The sequence below is a fragment of the Hibiscus syriacus genome, unplaced genomic scaffold (genome assembly GCF_006381635.1).
Source record: "Hibiscus syriacus cultivar Baekdansim isolate YM2019G1 unplaced genomic scaffold, ASM638163v2 tig00110013_pilon, whole genome shotgun sequence".
Classification (NCBI taxonomy): Eukaryota; Viridiplantae; Streptophyta; class Magnoliopsida; order Malvales; family Malvaceae; genus Hibiscus; species Hibiscus syriacus.
This window is the reverse complement of record NW_024062563.1, coordinates 3,553,438-3,574,318: the sequence shown is the minus strand read 5'-3', so window position 1 is coordinate 3,574,318 and position 20,881 is coordinate 3,553,438. Positions and strand designations below refer to the sequence as shown.

General features: G+C 32.3%; 1 protein-coding gene across 1 annotated transcript; it reads right to left on the bottom strand.

Annotated features, from left to right (window-relative positions):
* Nucleotides 1–7,574: 7,574 nt before the first annotated feature.
* On the bottom strand, nucleotides 7,575–11,385 carry LOC120212313 (phosphopantothenoylcysteine decarboxylase subunit VHS3-like). Its single transcript, XM_039210670.1, has 3 exons — nucleotides 11,132–11,385; nucleotides 10,525–10,679; nucleotides 7,575–8,239 (listed from the first exon to the last, which is right to left on the bottom strand). Exons 2-3 carry the CDS (start codon nucleotides 10,621–10,623, stop codon nucleotides 7,790–7,792), a joined length of 549 nt encoding a protein of 182 aa, XP_039066601.1. The 5' UTR covers nucleotides 10,624–10,679; nucleotides 11,132–11,385; the 3' UTR covers nucleotides 7,575–7,789.
* Between the last annotated feature and the right edge of the window lie 9,496 nt (nucleotides 11,386–20,881).

Below are 20,881 nucleotides of genomic sequence, written 5' to 3'. Positions count from 1 at the left end.
TTGTTTCTAAAATATCAATTACTATTAAATGAGTTAATATTGTTAAAGATTTCAAAGTTTTGCAAATGAAAATTTTGTTTGGAGTGGATTTTTATGTGAAAAAAAAGATTGTCTTTTTAAACAGAAAATGTTAACTTTATAAAATTGGATTCTTTTTACTGTTACAAGAATTAAATTGATTCATTTAATAGTAGAATAATTTGAATCAATATTTATAATAGAGTAGCTAGATTGGTTAATCTAGAAATAAAAGAATTAATTTATCCAGTTCTTATAATAAAAGGACCCAACAAGTACTTTCACCTATTTTTGTTTCTTTTGATAAAATGAATACTTTGGCTCAGTTTTTTTTTAACAATAACTCAGTTGTTTATTATAAGAGTAATTCGAGATATTAAATTTGCTTATTTATTAAATATTTATTTTTGAAAAAGATTATACGTGAAATGAATTTTATATTTGAAATATAAAAAATATTCAAATTTTCTGTTCATACAAATAAAGCAAAATTAAATAATAAATATAATTATCCGAGTCAAAATTGTTGAAAAGGTCGGAAAGAACATATTCTGTGTTGCGAAATACTTTTGAAAATGGTATCTTTCAGTGTCATCAATATTGTCCACTGCATTTGCCTGCCTTTTTCAGTTCTTCCCCTCCAAATATAGTGCTGCAAACCTTCCAATCATTTGTTTTTTTTTTCATATAATTCGTGAATTACATAAATAGATATATGCTACTTTAATCTAGAAATGGCTCTCTAATTTTCTCCACTAATGTCATAGGCCAGTGATCTATCATCCCTTTCATTTTGCCATCTATAAATCTCTGTCTCAGTATGCTTATAGACTAAAAGCTAATCTGTTCAACTCCTGAAAAATACAGAGGCTTTTTTGGGTTACCTCAAACACTTCAAACAAAAGGCCAATGGCTTCCCCACTGAACGAAACCACAACAGTTGAAGAAGAAATGGCAGACCCTGCGAGACATGACTGTGTGGAAAGGGTCCAGTGGGTGCTCAACACCCCAAAACCATCGGGGCTTATCCAAGAGCTCATCGGCACAGCCGTTTCCTGGAGGAACAATGTCCCATTCCTCAACATGCAGTCCGGGTTCAAAGATGGACTCTTTTCCATGTTGAAAGCAACGTTCCCCATCCTTTCTTGGTGCCAAAGCTACAAAGCAAATCAATTCAAGCACGATTTTTTTGCTGGTCATGTCTTGCAAGGGGTCTTAATCGACAATGGATCCGCTCTGAACGTGATGCCTCCTGTTACTCTACAAAGACTACCTGTGAAGGCTTATCACAATGTCATTAGGGCATTTGATGGAACCCAAAAGGATGTGAGGGAAAAATGGAGGTGTCATTATTAATAGGGCCCACAGTCTATAATGTTAAATTTGTGGTGATAGATATTCATCCAACTTACAATTGTCTGGGAAGACCATGGATCCATTTAGCAGGGGCAATCCCTTCATCTCTACATCAGAAATTGAAGTTTGTTATTGATGGATAACTGGTTAGTCTGGGTGTCGAGCAAAAAATCATCACGTTAGTGACAACTGATGCCTCGTACGTAGAGATTAATGAAAAGGCTTTGGAATGCACTTTTCGAGCATTAGAGTTCGTCAATGCAACCTTTATTGCATAAGGGAGTAAAATGTTACGTCCCAAGCTATTTGATTTCCCTAAGATGACAGTGCGACAGACTTTGAGAAGAGGAGCAAAGGTAGGAAGGAGATTTAGCAAACGATTACAAGGAATGTTACGCCCCATTGCTGTTAAAATAAAAAGAGATTTCTTTGGGCAAGGATTTAAACCCAATTTTCAATAGCGAAACAAAGAGATGAAGAATAGGAGTGAAGTCAGAAAAGCTCATTTAAGAGGAGAATACTTTCCAATAGAGCGTGTATCTATTCTCTATTTGAAAAACACTTTCAAGTCTGGAGGAGTGGAAAATGTGGAACTGCAACTGGTTAATGCTATCCGAGAAGGTAAGCAAATGAAGGACCAAGCTATGTTTGATGAATCCATGGAGGGATTAATCATCAACATGATCACTGAGAACAACAAGGGTAGAAAGTATATGGATGGAATCCACCCTTTCCTCTCGGGTGAAAAGCTCACGTACTAGACTACAATAGACCTCCTTGTAGTTTTTAGGACTAATTCTGAGTAATACCCAGAAACAAGCCTTATGCTTTTGCCTACGAGCAGTAAGAGATAGTTTGTAAGGGCAACTATGTTAGAACTACTTAACTTTGAATAAAAGATGTTTTTATTTTCTCAAATGGCAATCATTTTACATTATTCCTTCTTTACATTCATTCTATCTCTACACAAGTATATATTTGATTCAAATATTGGTTCGTAGATGTCACGATGTTAATAGCATGAATATTCTTGAACTCAATCATGTGATAAATCTCGAGCGGCCTATGTGTATGAAAGAGGTCAATGAGTGCGAAGATGAGGAGGAATGTGATGTTCCTGTCGAGTTACTAAGGTTGGTGGAAAAGGAAGACAAGCAAATTTTGCCTCATATAGAAGAAATTGAGATTGTGAATTTAGGGACAAAGAAACAAAAAAGGACTGTAAAGATTCGCACTACTCTATCTGCAGGAATTACATAAAAGTTGATATATTTGATCCAGGAGTTCAAGGATATCTTTGCATGGTCTTATCAAGACATGCCATGGTTGAGTACATATATAGTAATACACAAGCTTCCTATCAGGCCTGAATGTAAGCCAGTTCAATAAAAACTCAGAAGGATAAGGCCAGAAATATTACTAAAGAACAAATAAGTAACAAAACAGATTGATGCAGGATTCCTTCAAGTAACCAAATGCCCAGAATGGGTGGCTAATATAGTCCCCATGCCAAAGGAAGATGGAAAAGGTTTGCGTGTGTGTGGACTATCGAGACCTCAATAAAGCCAACCCAAAAGATAATTTCCCTTTGCCTCATATAGACACTTTGGTAGATAACACTGCAAGACATTCATGGTTTTCTTTCATGGATAGTTTCTCAGGGTATAACCAAATAAAAATGAGTCTTGAAGATATGGAAAAATAACATTTGTGACCATGTGGGGCACTTTTTGTTATAAAGTAATGTTGTTTGTATTGAAAAATGCTGGAGCAACTTACCAGAGGACTATGATGACTCTTTTCCATGATATGATGCATAAAGAAATTGAAGTCTATGTGGATGACATGATTGCTAAATCCTGAACTAAGTAAGAGCACATTCAAAATTTACAAAAGCTCTTTCAAAGAATGAGAAAGTATCAGCTGAAGCTTAATCTAGATAAATGTACTTTTGGGGTAATATCATGAAAGCTCTTAGGATTCATAGTAAGCCAAAGGGGAATCGAGATTGACCCAAATAAAGTGAAAGCAATTCAAGATCTTCCCCCACCTTGGACACAAAAATAAGTTCGAGGGTTCCTTGGGAGGTTAAATTACATATCTCGATTCATCTCTCAATTAACTGACAAGTGTGATCCAGTATTTAAATTGCTCAGAAAGAACAACCCTGAATGTTAGAATGATAAATGCCAAGAAACATTGGAAATCATTAAAAAGTATTTATCTAATGCCCTGATCCTTGTAGCACCAGTACCAAATAAATTATTAATTCTCTATTTAACGATCTTCGAGAATTCCATGGGATGTGTGTTGGGGCAACATGATGAATCTGGAAGGAAAGAAAGATCTATTTATTACCTGAGCAAGAAATTCACTGATTGTGAAAGTCGATACCCGCCAATTCAAAAGTTGTGTTTTACACTAGTATGGGCTACCAAAAGGCTCAGGTAATACATGTTATACCACACGACTTGGTTAATATCCAGGCTCGATCTATTAAAATTTTTTATGGAATCACCAGCTTTAACTGGGAGGTTGGCTAGGTGGAAAATGTTTTTATCTAAGTTTGACATTGTATATGTCAGTCAAAACTAATAAAAAATAGCGCCATAGCAGACTTTCTCGCAAGTCGGGCCTCAGATGATTATGAAGCCTTGAACTATAATTTTTCAGATGAGGTTGTGATGTGTATCTCAACTAAAGAGGGGAATGTGTCAGATGATAAATCTTAGAAGTTTTATTTTGATGGAGCTTCAAATGCTTTGGGGAAAGAAATCGATGCAATATTGATTTCTCCATAATATGTCTACTATCCTTTCACAAGTAGGCTAGAGTTATTTTGCACCAGTAATATGGCATAGTACAAAGCTTGCGTCATGGGATTAAAAACAGCCATGGAAAGAAGAATCAAAACACTTAAAGTCTATGGAGATTCCTCGTTAGTAGTATACCAACTACAAGGAGAATGGGAGACAAAAGATTCAAAATTAATTGAATATAAAAAATTGATCCTCAATTTAATAAAATAATTTAAAGAAATCACGTTCAATTACCTTCCTCGTGAGGACATCAAATGGATGACATTTTGGCTACGTTAATTGTAATGTTTAAAGAAAACAAGAAGGCTAATATGGCGTCAATCAGAATGCAAGTGCTTGAGACTCCAACACATTGTTATAAAATAGAAGATAAAGCAGATGGTCATCCACGGTACCATGACATTCTGTAGTATATCAAGTTCCAGGAATACTCTTCATGTGCATCCGAGATTGACAAAAGGACAATCCAAATAATGGCAGAAGGATATATCTTGGATGGAGAAATTCTATATAGAAGGGGCAGTAATCAAGTTCTGTTGAGGTGTGTGACTGCCAAAGAAGTAAAAAGTATCTTAGAAGAAGTGCATGGTGGAATATGTGGAACATATGCAAATGATCTCTCTATGTCAATGAAGATTATGAGATATGGGTTCTATTGGACCACGATGCAGAAAAATTGCATTGATTATGTGAGAAGATGCTATAAATATCAAATATATGCAGACAAAATTCATGCACCTCCATTACCTTTGCGTGTGATGACTGCACTATAGTCGTTTTCTATGTGGGGCATGGATGTTATTGGGGCAATCACACCGAAAGCCTCAAATGGAAATTGTTTCATCCTAGTGGCCATAAATTACTTCACTAAGTGGGTAAAACCTATTTTTTACTCAAGTCTCACGAGGTCTATAGTTTGTAAGTTCATAAAAAAGAAGATAATTTTTTGATATGGGTTGCTAGAGAGAATCATCTCAGATAATGCTACTAATCTAAACAAAAAGATGATGGATAAGCTTTGTGCACAGTTCAAGATAAAACACGCCAACTCGGCAACGTACTATCCAAAGATAAATGGGGCAGTGAAAGCATCAAACAAGAACATTAAGAAGATTGTCACAAAGACCACTGAAACTTATAGAGATTGACATGAGAAATTGACCTTCACCCTATATGCCTATCGGACTTTGGTAACGACATCTACAGGAGCAACGCCTTTCTCTTTAGTTTATGGAATAGAAGCAGTCTTACCTATTGAATTTGAAATTCCATTACTTTGAATTCTGTGAGAAGTAGATCTAGATGAAGCTGAATGGGCTCAAGCACGGTTTGATCAATTGAATCTTATCGAAGAGAAGAGATTGAAAGTCATCTGCCATAGACAGATGTATCAAAATAGGATGATGCGAGCTAATGATATGAATTGTAACATCCTCAATACCGGGTTAGTGACTAAATTGTAAAACTTTAGAATTTAGTGATTAAAGTAGATAAATTGAATAGTTTAGGGACTTATATGAAAATTTTATGTAGGGTTGAATTGTAAAGAATGATGGATAAAAAGGGCAAAATGGTCATTTTATCTAGAAATGAATTAAAAATGAGATATGGAGGAGATATACATACATGTGGAGATAAGTAAAAAGGGAAAATGAAGATTTCTCCAGAAATTTCTCTTCTTCTTCTTCTTCAACCGTGAGCTATTATAGCAAAGGTGAGTTTCATTATAAGTTGATTAGTTGTTGAATTTAAGTTTGGTTTATGATCCTTTGATGATACTTAAGTTTAAGGAAAACTTAAGTTATCTTAAAATCAAAAGATGAAGGAGATATGAGGGATTAAAGATAAGGGGTTTCTAAATAAAATCTTAGAAAAGAGTTGATAAATAGAATTTGAAACTAAAATTGACTTGTCCTCAACTTAATTAAGAAGTATGAAGTGTTAGAATTGAAATTAGAACACGTTGGAAAATTGGTTAGATTCTTAATTTCAATACATAGGATAAGATTTTGAAGATAATGATGTGTTGGATGAATAGAAATTGGTTTATTGTTCTATTTGTTTATTGTTTATTTATTTTATATTTTTCAGTCACTGCTAATGTCTTATTTTGCAACAATCTATTTCCTAACAAGAGTCATGTGAGCTTTGACATTTGAAATACACCGCTGAAACTTTTAGAAAATTTTAGTTAGAACCTTCAAATTTGTTAGAGTTTCTTATGAAATTTTAAATTTCTGGATAATTTTAATTTAATCCTTAAAATTATTATAAATCTTCATTAACTCTTCTAGAATTTTGAAATTCTCAGTTAAACTCTTACATAAATTTTTTTAATTCTTTTAAAAAAAGTTTAAAAAATTATCCAATATCATTGAGAGAATCATTCTCCTCATCCATTGGAGAGACAAGTTGTAACATGATGTTAAAGATGATCATGAGAGATTAATCGTTCTTTAAACTTTTATATCCTTAAAATTTTATAAATTCTTTCTTCTTAAAATTTAATAAGTTCACCCCTAATATAATATTGGGCATCTGTCCTTTATCACAAGTCAGTCTGTGATCTTTGCCTCCATGATCATACCGGTTTAATATCCGATCCCGACGTTAAAGACTATTGTTTCCGGAAGAGCATCGACTTCAAATGTGGTGCCCTTTTCTTTTTTCCTACGGGGCTTCGGTAAAGTGAACCCAGTCAGTCGAAGAATGAGAGAAACCATTGATATTGAGAACAATTTGATATCAAGATTACAGCCTCCCTGAAAAAATTCAAATGCGGATCTTGGGCTTCGTCAAACTTTATACCCGACCGCGATGATGATGTTGGAGACTCCGCAATGAATCTCTTCTTTAATCTGCCATTGGAGTTGATAAAAAAGTCTCAGCAACCATGCCGATTTACCGGTTTCTTCTGCTTTTGTGTTCGATAATAAAGATATGTAGGGATTTTTTAAAAAAAGATTCAACTCCAATGGCATCAACAGGCAAGAAATCCTACGAATCAGATCGCCGTGTCAGGTTTTCTACGGTCAGAAACTCCGATGAATCATTGTTCAGTCGAACTTGAATTATTGAAAAAGTCCAAGTAATTATTATTTAATGTTCGATTGGAATAGCTTTTGAACTTTATAGAGTTGTTTTGTTTCTGTTTTTAAGCAGTGTTTAATTCTAGTTTCCTTCGAAAATTTAAAGATTAATTATTGATAACATACACACTCTACAAAGACAAGCACAGCTACTTAAATTTAGTACCTCAATACATAACATCACTCCTAATGCAAGAAAAGAGGATTTTAGGTGTTGAAACAAGAACTAGTTATCTTAATCTCAATATAATATAGTGATGATATTTGTAAAATCGTGTTAGCAAGACTATCATATCTGTATTACCTTTTATAAAAAGTAACGGCTGACATCATACAAATTGTTTTCAACTGAATCTTCTGCCGCTCCTAAAATAGTTCCGACGGTACTCTAATTATGCAAAGGAAATGAAAGTGATAAACGGCCTCCTTCATGCCTAAATAAAAAGATCATAATGTTGGATGAACAAGTTTACCTAAAATGGAGGCTTCAACTTTTCTACTAACAATTTACTTCTTCCTTTTCTTAGGTGGCTGAAGAGCTTCCTCGTCTTCATCTTCTTCTCCCTCTTCCTCATCTTCGTTTTCCACTCCGACATCCTCTTCACCTCCATCATCATCGTCATCATCGTCATCGTCATCCTCATCGTCATCTCCATCCTCTGGGTCGTCACCATCTTCTTCATCATCATTGTCTCCATCTTCTCCATTCTGTTCTGCCCCACCTGCGCCACCTCCCGGTCCCTTCTTCGGGTTGTTCTTGTTACTGTTACCGTTGTTGCCATATTCCCCGCCTTCCGAGGACAGCTCCTCTTCACCATCTCCAAACTCGTCGCCCCTATTGTCGCTGTCATTGTTATCATCATCATCTTCCCCGTCAGCATCCTTCGGCTCAGGCGGGTTTTGCGATTGGTCGCTCTCAATTCCGGGTTTGTTAGCCAACATCAATGAAAAGGAGTTCTGAAACCAATCCAAAAGAAATAATTTGTATTCACAGCACGGTTTAACCAGAAGCTACACTATCAATTATAACTATGAAAAACATGTTAACCAATAAAACAAATAGTACATAAAAGCATAGCTAAGTGTCTTAGTTACAAAATAATTATCACTTAAGATTAATGAAAACCTGTGCTTTGATTTATAAGTGCATACTCTGCTTTTTTTTACAAAATAATTAGCATAGCTGAGGGTAAATTACGTAATTAAATATGAACTTTCTTCTCACTCCTATTTTGGTAATTGTATTTTAAAAATTCTCAATTTAATAACTAAATTTTTTAACGAAAATTTAGTTATTAAATTAAAATTTTTTAAAGTACAATTACCAAACTAAGAGTGATAAGAAAGTTCAGTTATTAATTATGTAATTTACCCTAATTTTATTCAAAATGTATATTACCGTTTTAACCTTAGCACAATAAGGCTCGTTTGGCGTGGCTTTTTAAACGCACTTTTAGATAAAATGTTTATTTTAACAGCAAAATCAATGCCAACTGAATACAATATAAAATAAAAAATACGGTAGAAACAGTGGTTTCAAACCAACCGCAAAAACTAGAATTTGTAGCTTTTTCATTTTTAACTTTGATTTTGAGAACAAATTATAATTTTGCCCTTAATACATGGATTTCACTCAATCATGTATTTATATTTTATTTTAATTATTTAATATTAACCTCCTTAAAAAAATTTATTACTTAATAATTTATTTTAATTATTTAAAAGTAAATAAAATTCATGGTTTATACATTGAAATATTAATAAATATTTTAAATCCACATGTTAAAAAGTATTGATAATATATTTTTTAATAAAACATTTCACTTATAAAAATATTATAAATGAGTTATCTTAAAATATTTTTATATTTTTATTATAATTTAAGTGATATCTTTTATATATCATAATATTAATAAGTGTAAATATAATTTAAATTTTATATTTTTAATTTATAACATAATATCTATAATGGATATTTTATGTTTTCAAACTCACTTTTTAACAATAATATTAAATAGTTAAATTTTAATTATACTCTTAAAAATCATTTTTAAAAATTCCTTTTTACCCTACTTTTAAAAATCACTTTTCAAAAACCTCAAGGAGAGAAAACGTAAATTGATTTTCTAACTTTAAAGTTGTTGCGATATTTTTCATACAATATATAATTAAAATATCAAATGAAAAACAAATATATAAAATTCAGAAATATTAAACAAGAAGTCCTTGTAGGGGCATAGTGGATAGAGGGTTACCTCCCATCCCACGTTTTGGGCCCAATAATCAAATGTAAAATATATATTAATAAAAAATGTGACGTGTACCTATGAATTGACAAGGATAGTATCCTAGGAATATTCGGTTCCATAACAAGGAAATTTGACTGTTCGTATTTTAGAAAATAAGACAATTTTGACAAAGACTATAGCGACAGATATTTTCTTTAAACTTGACGTTTTTGCTGTTTTACATTCATTATTTATAAAAATTTCAAAAACTTTGATTGAAGTAATTTTAAATATATTTTATAAATCTTAATGAAACAAAGTATTTAACGTATTACGAATCAAAATAAAAAAAGTATTTTAAAAGTGAACCGAAATAATTTAATTGAAGTTTCACATGCGACGAACCCAACAACTACGGGTAATGTTCTCTATTTCCCATCTAAAAGCGAAAGCTAGCAAAATAAAAGATAAAAAATTAATTCTGTATATAAAAGGATCCATGTAAAGAAAAATAATTAAAATATGTTTTTTTAAAAAGATAATATAATTCATTCATTTTTATTTTATCAAAAATAAAATCGGGTTATATCCTATTAAAATGAGATCCCAAAATCATCTGACGTCACAAAATCACGGTCCCCAACCACAACGGCGCATCTTAGCAGGAATCTAATGCGAAAAACAAAAGATAAAAGCAAATCCTTATGTGGTGGTGGTGGTGGAATCAGATACTTATAGCAAGAAAAAGAACGGAAAATATATTTTTAAAAATATATATATTTGATATTTGCTTAAAAATAGATCGTCAGTTTTTTAAAATATAAAATATATATTTAGTAAAGAGAATTAGGGGTTCCTAAACATTAAAACCCTACAACGGCTCATTTTAGCTGTGATACTAAGGGAAAAAAAGACAACCCGTAGCAAAAAAAAAAGCATAAAATTATAGCGCATGGTCTCTGACCATGGCAGGCGATAAAAATAAATTAATAAATAAAAGCAAAGCTAAGTTACCAGAGCTAAAAGGTGGGTTTTGGCAAGAGCCGAAAAGAGCATGTTAGCTAGAGTTTCACCGGCGCATGTTAGCGCGACGTGACTAACCGTAACCTCCATTGAACTGAGGTCAACTTCTCAGTTTCACTACAGCCAACGATAAATCTAAAAGCAGCCTGCACAAAAAATGAATCTCCACCTTTAGTTCTAAGCTGAAGCTATATCAGCCGTTTGATCTATCACTTCATTCCTACAGATATAGTAGGGCCTAGCAATAAAACATAACGAAATTTTAAAATATTATGATTTTTTAAAATAAATAAATATTTCTCTTATAACGAAAAAGAATCAGAACAAAAAATAACGGAAACTATACGAAAAACGAAATTTTTTTATAAGAAAAAAAATCCAACAAATTCGAACCAAAAAGAAAAGAAGAAAAAAAAACAGAACAAAGAACCTTCAATTACGAGCCAGACTCGTCCCGGCGGAAAGTTGATTTTCGTAAAAAATAAGCTTTTTTAAAAAGCTTTTTTTTAAAAAAAGCCAAACTAAAATTAATTAAAGATTAGAGAGATTCAAAACTTTCTGAAATTCGAAAAGAGAAGACACGAGTAAAGAGACGTACCGAGAAACGGAAATCAGGTGGGTGAAAGAGTAGATCTGAGGATTTGCGGAGCTAAAAGCAAAGGAAGAGAGCAAAAGGATAAGCGTAGGTGGGAAGCGAAAGTAGATCTGAAGATTTGCAGCACTAAAAGCAAAGGAAACAAACGAAAGGATAAGCTTTCATTCTGGACCGTCGGATATTGATCAAGGAGACATGGAGAGGGAAGCAAAGATATAGCAGGGGCAAAAGGGAAGAAGAGAAAGAGAGAGAACTGCCCGTCATTTTTCCCAGTTCGGAATCGGGCAGCCTACTCATCGACTCATCGTGCAGAAAGAACGCTGAGTTCGGGCTGCCCGTAAATGAAAATAAGTCTAACGATTAAATTATTTTCATTTTCATTTTTGGATGCTATTTAATTAATTATGTTTTAATATTTTTTGGCGTTTTTGTTTGAACTCTCTTTACGTGTCGTTTACTTCTCTCGGTCTAAGGTTAGTTGAAACTTAATCAATTAATTAGTAATTATTATATATTGCGATGAAATCTTACTCGTTATCATTCTATTATTTTTGTTTATTTAATCTTTCTATTTTTATTCTATTATCATATTTATCCTTAAGTTTTCCTATTTTTATAAATAATGTGACATAATAAAACATTGTAAAATATTATAAATATAAAAATAAATAAAACTGAAAAAAGAATATCATAAAGTTCTATAAAAAGAAAAAAATTAAATTATTTTTTTATAATTATATTTTAAAAAAATATAATTATTCTTAATTTTTTTAAATAAAAACTTAAACTTGAAAAAAAAAGTAATTTCTAAAGAAGAATATGATATATTTTAACAACTTTATATCAATTTATTTTATAGATTTTAAATAAAATATAATTATAATATTAAGAGAAAAAAATTCAACAAAATATCAATTAGATGGGTGAATATTATATAAATACAATAAGTTTAATCTTATACAAATTTAATTAACAAATTCATTAGAATTCATTATTTCAAATGATAATTTTTATAATATCATTCAAGTATGTCTCGAGTTTAAATTCCTACTTAAAATTTTACAGCGGACTGTATATTTTTGATACGGTAACTTGAATTGTATATATACCGGTGCTTGTGTAATGTTGAAATTAGGGCAGATTATATAAGTTATTTTTTTATCTCTTAGCTTTATCATTTATATACTTCACTCTTTCTTAGCTAAGCTCTTTCTAACCTCATCAAATTTTATTAGAAACAATACAATAATCACTTAAATGAAGGTAAATATATTATTATATGTATGATATTAATTTTAAATAGAAATTTGCTTGAGTGACAAATATTTTAGAAAGTTGAAACTTAATTTGAGTAACAATTCGATTGTACAAAAAATCTTTCAGAGGTATTTGGAGGACGTGGCAATTGTAGAGATAACTCAGAAGTTATAAAATAATACGAATCAAATTTGTTGAGGTTTGTATAAAAAAATCTCTTTAAGACAATATCCTCTTTAAGACGTTTATTTCCCTAGATACAACAATAACTATTAATTGGTAGTAACATCACTTCAATAAAATAAATCAAAATTAATCTTGTATCTTTCTATCATTGAAAGAAACTACTAAATTTTTAGAAGAAAATTTTTAAACTTGTCTAAAAAATTACAAATTGTGTTGACAATTTATTTATTTAAATAAAAGAGAAAAATTCAAATGACAATAGATAAAAGGATTAAATGAAAATAATGAATATAATGATGAGGTGAACAATTACAGAAATTAACAGATATGTTGTGGACACCTTTTTCACAATATAAAATAGTATCGAATTTTATGAAATGATGAATGTTTTCGAAATTGATTCAATTTCAAAAAAAAAAATTAGAGTTTCATTGATTTTTGGGTTAGGTAAATTGAATATCTAAATATGTCATTTAAAACAATTTTAAGAAAATCATTTTAAAAGACAAAATGAGTCTGCATTAACCAAAGATTCTTTTTTTAAGGCTCGGGAGTCGATTATATGTGGGGAATGATTAGCATTACACATCGTCTAAAAATTGGTACATGATCGCTTACATGTTGTTGTAACAGTGACATTTGTAGATTCTGGTCGAAATTTAAAATAAAATATTTTTATTAAAAACCAATCAATTTATTTTGAGTTATTTGTTAAAACCTCCTATTAAATACGAGCCGAATATAAATAAAATAAAATAAACAACATTATTTAAACAAAATGATGATTTTATTTTTATTATTTTTATTTTTATCAAAACATTCTCGATTATTTTCAAGTTTGCTTTTTGTTGGTATTATATAGATATTAAGGGATTATGCTCCCCATTTTTATTATTTTTCTTCTTTTTTGACCTTTTTGTAATTAAAAATAAATATAAATAAATGGAAAATTTGGTGATTATATATATATATATATATATATATTATTTTCAAACTTAATTGATGTCTTGTAATACCAAATTGATAAAATAAATAAATAAAAATCAACATTCATTATATTTACATTTAAGTTTGAATAAAAAATAAATTTTCAAAATTTGAAAAAGAAAATTGAGTGAGGTGAAATCAATCCAAATTATGAATACCTTGTTGAAGACTCATTGACATGAACTAAATTCTACTTTTATGATCTTTTTGAAAGATGAATTGATTCTTGCTCATTTTTAAAGTGAGTGCAGTCTCGTATTATCATTTTATTCGTGGGATACCTAAATGATAAAAAATTTAAATTTATTATGGCATTTGTACCGAGAAATCACCATTAGACTCAATAATAACCTGTTAGGCATTATCTCCCTTAATATTATAGATCTAGCACCATTTCTGACACAGTGGCAATAAAGAGTGGATTGACGACCACACCTTCACAGGGTTCTGTCCGAGCTGGCGTCACCCATGCTTTCGCTGAACATCTGCCATGTACGGAGGGCGTATATTATGAACGTTTAATTATTGGGTACTCTATTATTACTCGATCTTGAAAACTCAGCTTTTTAACGATCCACCTCCCCTATAAATAACCCCCTAAATGCAAACATCACCACACCAAAATTACTTGCTTATTCTCACTTCTATCAATTCCTTCTATCAAGCTAAACAGATTTTGTTATTGTTTTTATAAGGTAAAACTATTTTTTTATTATATTATATTATTTTATATTTAATTATTTGAACAAATTTTATTGTACTAATTATTTTGTATTATTTTTTGCGGTTGTAAAATTGGAAGGCGATATCATACCTCGAGACATTTTGCCTATACTGTAATAATATGAAATTGTGTTATGTAAATTATTGTGATTTTTTTGATTAGTTTATATTTTAATTCATATATCATTTATTTAATTAGTCATATTTCAGCTATTGTTTTTTTTTTTGAAAATATAAGAATCTCCATCTTTCAAACTCTCAAAATGACGCGTATTTCAGCTATTGTTTACTATGATGGAGAAATTCGGGAAGATGAAACTGATGTTATCTTCACATCAAATCATTCTGTCAGAATATCCTTAGAGAAACATCACTCTTGAGGAGTTGATCACTCAAATTTCAATGAAGGTTTATGTTGAAAGTAATAAAAATTTGTTCTTACTTCAGAACAGATTTCCAACCGCAGTATTTCTGTTAACTTATACAATGTTCAAACTCTCCAACGATGACGATGTTGCTATGATGATTGATTCTCAGAATTAATATTCAGACGCCGATTCACAAATGTATGCGATATTTTTGAAGTGTATGCGGTTCGTGGTATGTCACTATGCTCCCACTATAGGTTGACTCAACAAACTGATCGAGTTGACATCCCAACTCAAGTAATGTGTAATGATTTTAACTCGTTAATGAGAAATTCACATCATGGTGTCATCCCATCAAGTTCAATGGGGAGACATTCATCAGAAACTTGTTACTATATGTACCAAGGTGGCTCCACAAATAATCTGTATGGTAACATTACTTCCAGTTCAGGGGAAGGCATTCATCTGCCAATTTCTTTGACTTGAATATATAAATGCCCTCGACGCAACAATCTGTGTATACCCATTTAACATGATGCCTTCGAGTTCCAGGGGAGACATTCAACTACGAGTTTCTTTGACCTCAATTTCAAGATGCATTCAAGTTCAAGGGGAAGGCATTCAACTACCAGCTTGTTCGACCTAAATATCGACATCATAGAAGAACCCTCATCTCCACCAGAAGAACCTCTTCGTGAGCCAGGTGCGGATGATGCTGAGACTGGACTATTCATTCAACCATAATCACCGCAGTTCAACATGGACTCCGATGATGATGATGTAGATGAAGTTCTCACAAATATGGTACACACCGAACCTCCAGCACACATGTATGAAGCTGACTATGGTACAATGTACGGGCCAGAATTTGCGGATATGCCTAATGTGGGTGACTACATATTTAATTCATTATTCAATAATGGTGAGTTATATAAAAGAATGGAGTTTACATCCAAAGAAGAAACGATGATGGCAATTAAGAATTACAACATTGCAATTATGTTCAATCCAGAGTCGACCGTTCCACCACCGAAAAGTATGTCTGCCACTGTGTTTAATGTGATAACGGATGTAACTGAATGGTTCTGTATCGAAGAGGAAAAGGAAAAACAATATATGGGAACTAATAGTATACAATGGTCCTCACACATGTTTTATTGAAGGGATCAACCAGGATCATCCCAACTTGGACTCCGATATTATCTGCCAAGTCATCATGCTCATAGTCAAAGCAAGCTCCCATGTAATTATTGCGGTGTTTATTTCAGTTATATAGTCGCAATATGGGTACACCGTCTCATACAGAAAAGCATGGAAGGCAAAGCAGAATACCATTAAAAACTTCACAACGAGTGAGATGCATCTTACAATGAACTACCAAGTTGGTTTAGGATAGGGTGCAGATTGATCCTGGGATAATTGTCGGCTTCGAAACTTGCCATGCAAACCAAAATGATCGAGTGCTTCGTGATCGATGTTAATTATATCGATTTTTTTGGACTTACCCACAGTGCTTTAATAATGTGAAATACTGCAAGCTCGTGGTCCAAATTAATGAGACATTCTTGTATGGAAAATGCAAACAAGTTTTACTATTGGTAGTTATCCAAGATGGTAATAGCAACATTCTTCCAGTTGCTTTTACCCTTGTTGAAGGAGAATATATAGATTCTTGGGTTTTTTTTCCTCAGAAACTTATGCTTCCTTGTTGTCACGAGGGAAAAATTTATGTCATTTCAGATTGGGTAGCTAGGATCAAAACATCAATGGATTCCTTAGGCCCAATATGGCAACCACCCTATGTCCAACATCGGTACTGTATCCCACATTGTTGCTAACTATCATGGAAAGTTCAAGAATAATGATGAGCACTAACTACTTGTGCACATGGGTATGTCAAAATGCCTAATTTTATTTCTCAATCATTTTCATTTTTTATGGAAACTTAACAGTAAGTTCTACATTTGACGCTCAGGTTACGAACTATTACCTGATATATTTAAGTCAATGCTTCAAGATTTGCGAGGAAAGAATGAGCAAGTATATAATTACATCAGCCCCATCAACAAAGAAATGTGGACAAATGCATATGATAGTGGATATCAATATGGATACATGACGACCAACTTGGTTGAGATTATCAATTCGACCTTAAAGGGGGCACACCATTTACCAGTAATGACTTTGGTTAAAACAACGTATTTTCATTTTGAAGCGCTTTTTGCTAAGCTTGGGGGAGAAGCTCAAACTTGGATGCAAAACGGTCATGTCTATCACCCAATATTAGTTGTAGATGTTGAAAACATTTTTGTATTTCGATATAACAAATTAGTTTAAATGAATTTTAAGATTTTACAAATGATTTTCTAAATATATTCGATTCAATTAATCGAATATCAAATTATTACTCCAAGTCTTTTAAGATCAATTTCAAAACCTTACTAAATGTGTAAAATTATGTTTTATACTTAATAAATTTTTTAAAACAATTTTCACAAAGTATTTTGAATCAAAATCAAGCCTAAAATCAATTTTTCAGAGTGATGCACTGATGCACCAATCCATGCATCTATGCACCATGAATTAAATTGAACATCGAATGCATTTCATGCATCGATGCACTTACCATGCAGCGATGCACTAAGGATTTTATGAAAACATCGAATGCATTTGATGCATCGATGCACCAGCCATGCATCGATGCACTCTGGCTATTTTGAAACATCGAATACACTTGATGCATCGATGCACTCTTAGTGTACCGATGCACTAAGGGTCCAACGGTCAAAATATTTGAATTTTACACTGATGCACCGATGCACCATGGGTATGCATCGATGCACTGACGCTCCCAACTGTTTTAATTAATTGTTTTCACACTTAAACGGCTCTATTGACTCCACTAATCATCCCCAACGTTCAGAAGTAATTCAAGGTGTATTTAAACAAGCTTAGAAGCCATTGATCAATAATAAGAAACATCAAGCAACTAGAATCAAGAGAAAATCAAAGAGAAAGCATCAAACCTCAAGTTTGAGCATTTCAAGCCTATTTTTCATTCAATATTCATTTTGCTTTCAAGAACACTTATTGTGCTCAATTGTATTTATTCTTGAGTGTTCTTTCTTTGTTCTAGAATTGTGCAAACATATTTGCCTTGTGAGGTTTTTCTTGTATGTTTGCAAATTTGTAATCTTCTTTTTGAGAAAAGAGTGTTATCAAGAATTGGGGTATATTCTTGAGGGAGTTGTAAGGTTATCTCTTTGGCCTCAAAAGAAAGAACAAATTAGTGAATTTGTTGGAAAATCCTTAGTGTGGATATCTAAGGTAGTGGACGTAGACTTTGTTGAGAAAGTCGAACCACTGTAAATCGATGTGCAATTACTTTCAATTTTCTGCAAAAGATTCCACCAAAATTTTAATTGCCAATTCACCCCCTCTTGGCTGATTCCATCGATCGATTAACTCAACAATTGGTATCAGAGCCTCACTCATTTGAAGGTTTAATCACCTCTTGAGTCGATTCGGGAAGAGTTACATCGATTATCAAGTCATCAATGGCCTCCGCTTCAAATTCCAACTCCGGTCTCGATTCGATGTCCGTCAACAAGCCTATTTTCTTCAATGGAGCAAACTATGCCTATTAGAAAAATATGATGATGTACTTCATTCAAGCAAGTGACATGGGAGCATGGAATGCCGTAGAAGAAGGATACATCAAGTCTCTCACTCATCCGAGATTGTGGAGTGAAGGAGAGACAAGAATGTTCCAGCTCAACTCCAAAGCCATCCATATCATATTTTATGCTCTTGGACCAGATGAATACGGAAGAGTTTCATCTTGTACAACCACCAAAGAAATATGGGACAAACTTCAAGTCACTCATGAAGGTACCGATGAGGTAAATAAATCCAAAATTAGTATTCTAACGCATAGCTATGAAAATTTCAAGATGAAACCAAATGAAGATATCAAAGCTATGATGGATAGATTTTCAACGATTGTCAATGGTCTCAAATCATATGGAGAGATCATTTCAAATGAAAAGCTTGTAAGGAAGTTAGTCTACTCTCTTCCAAAATCATGGCAATCAAAGAAGACGGCAATCATCGAGTCTAAGGACCTAACGTCCTTAACTCTTGAAGAGTTAATCGGTTCCCTTCTCACTCACGAAATGATGCTTGAAGATGAATTAGACCTCGATAAAATTGACGAGACACCAAAGGAGAAAGAGAAAAAGAAAAACATTGGAGTTGCTCTCAAATCCACAAAAGATAAGAGTGATTCGAATGACGATGATGATGACGAGGAAATTGCATTATTTACCAAACGATTCAGAAAGTTGATGATGCCCAATCGAGGTAGAAAATTCAAACGCAATGAAGGCTTCAAAACTGAATCGAATGAGGAAGACCCGATCATTTGCTATGAATGCAAAAAGCCAGGGCATGTAAATTTGATTGCCCATAATTGAAGAAAAATGGTCAATCCAAAAAGAAGCACAAGGATCATGTAGCTAAATGGAGTGATGAAGAAGGTTCCGATGAAGAGGAACAAGAAGTTGCAAACTTGTGCTTAATGGTTATCGGGGAAGATTCTAAGGTAACCTCTAACTCATTTGATTCAGATGAATTATCTTATGATGCGTTATTAGGGGATTATAATGATTTGCCTTCGGATTATAAGACTCTATACAAAAATGATATTTCAAAATTGAAAAACGAAAATAGTCTTTTATCCAAGACCAACAATAAGCTTGAAAGTAGATAAAAGAATTGCAAATCAAAATTATTGATTTTGAAAAGAAAAATACTGATTTGCATAATTTACTTTCAAAAGTTCATGATGATCATCAAAAGAAGATTGATGATCTTAAAACTTCTTTTAATAAGGTTGGTATAAAATTTTTTGAAAAATGTGAGAATTCAAAATCCAACTTTGTTAAGAAAAGTTTTAGAAACTACAATCATCGAAGTCCTCAAAGAACTTCAAATGGTAAAATCATTAGAAGTATATGGGTTCCTAAAGAACTCATTACTACTAAAGATAAAAATGTCCTTCATAAATGGATACCTAAGGGGACAAGGATTTTATAAACTAATGAATATGGACCTAAAAGAATTTAGGTACCAAAAATTAGAAATTAATCTATGTTTGTAGGAAAATAAGCATTGCTACAAGGCACGGGAAATAAATCCAAATTCATGGTACCTTGATAGTGGATGCTCGAGACACATGACTGAAGACAAAGCCGGTTCATAGAGCTTAACGTCAAAAATGAAGGAGAAGTGACTTTTGGTGATAATTCAAAAGGTCACATTGAAGGTATTGGTACTATAGGTAATACATCTTCCATACAAATTAAAAATGTGTTATATGTGAATGGATTAAAGCATAATCTTTTGAGTATTAGTCAATTATGCGATAAGGGATTCAATGTCATGTTTGAAATTAATGGTTGTAAAGTCATTGACATTGCATCTAATCGGGTTATGCTTGTTGGTCATAGAATAGGAAACATATACATGGTGCATTTAGACTCTATTGATATGACTAATTTGTGCCTAGTTGCTAAGGATGAACATGATAGTTGGTTATGGCATAGGAGACTAGGACATGCTAGTATGAGTGTTTTGCAACGGCTAATTCAAGGAGACTTAGTAAGAGGGTTGCCTAAGCTTAAATTTGATTATGATAAAATCTGTGATGCTTGTGCTAAAGGAAAACAAAAGCGAATTTCTTTTAAATCCATTAATGATGTATCAACTAGTAGAGTATTACAATTGATCCAAATAGATCTTTTTGGGCCAACTAGGACTACTAGTTTAGGTGGAAAACAATATGCATTTGTCTTAGTAGATGACTATTCTAGATATACTTGGGTTCTATTCTTAAGTACTAAAGATGAAGCATTAGAAAGTTTCATCACATTTTCAAAAGTAATACAAAACGAAAAAGGTTACTCTATCACTAGTGTTAGAAGTGATCATGGTACTGAATTTGAAAATCTTGGATTTAATGAGTTTTGTAATTCTAATGGTATTAGCCATAATTTTTTAGTACCTAGAACCCCTCAACAAAATGGAGTTGTTGAGAGGAAAAATCGAACTTTAGAAGAAATGGCTAGAACCATGCTTTGTGAAAATAATTTGCCAAAATATTTTTAGGCGGAAGCCACAAATACCGCTTGTTATGTTGTAAATCGAGTAATGATTAGGCCAATTTTAAAGA

Excerpts from the sequence above, each read along its gene's own strand:
- LOC120212313 (XM_039210670.1), bottom strand. The coding sequence starts at position 10,623 with ATGGAGGTTACGGTTAGTCACGTCGCGCTAACATGCGCCGGTGAAACT. Across the intron at positions 8,240-10,524 it reads AAACCCACCTTTTAGCTCTG|AACTCCTTTTCATTGATGTT; the intron begins GTAACTTAGCTT and ends GATTGGTTTCAG.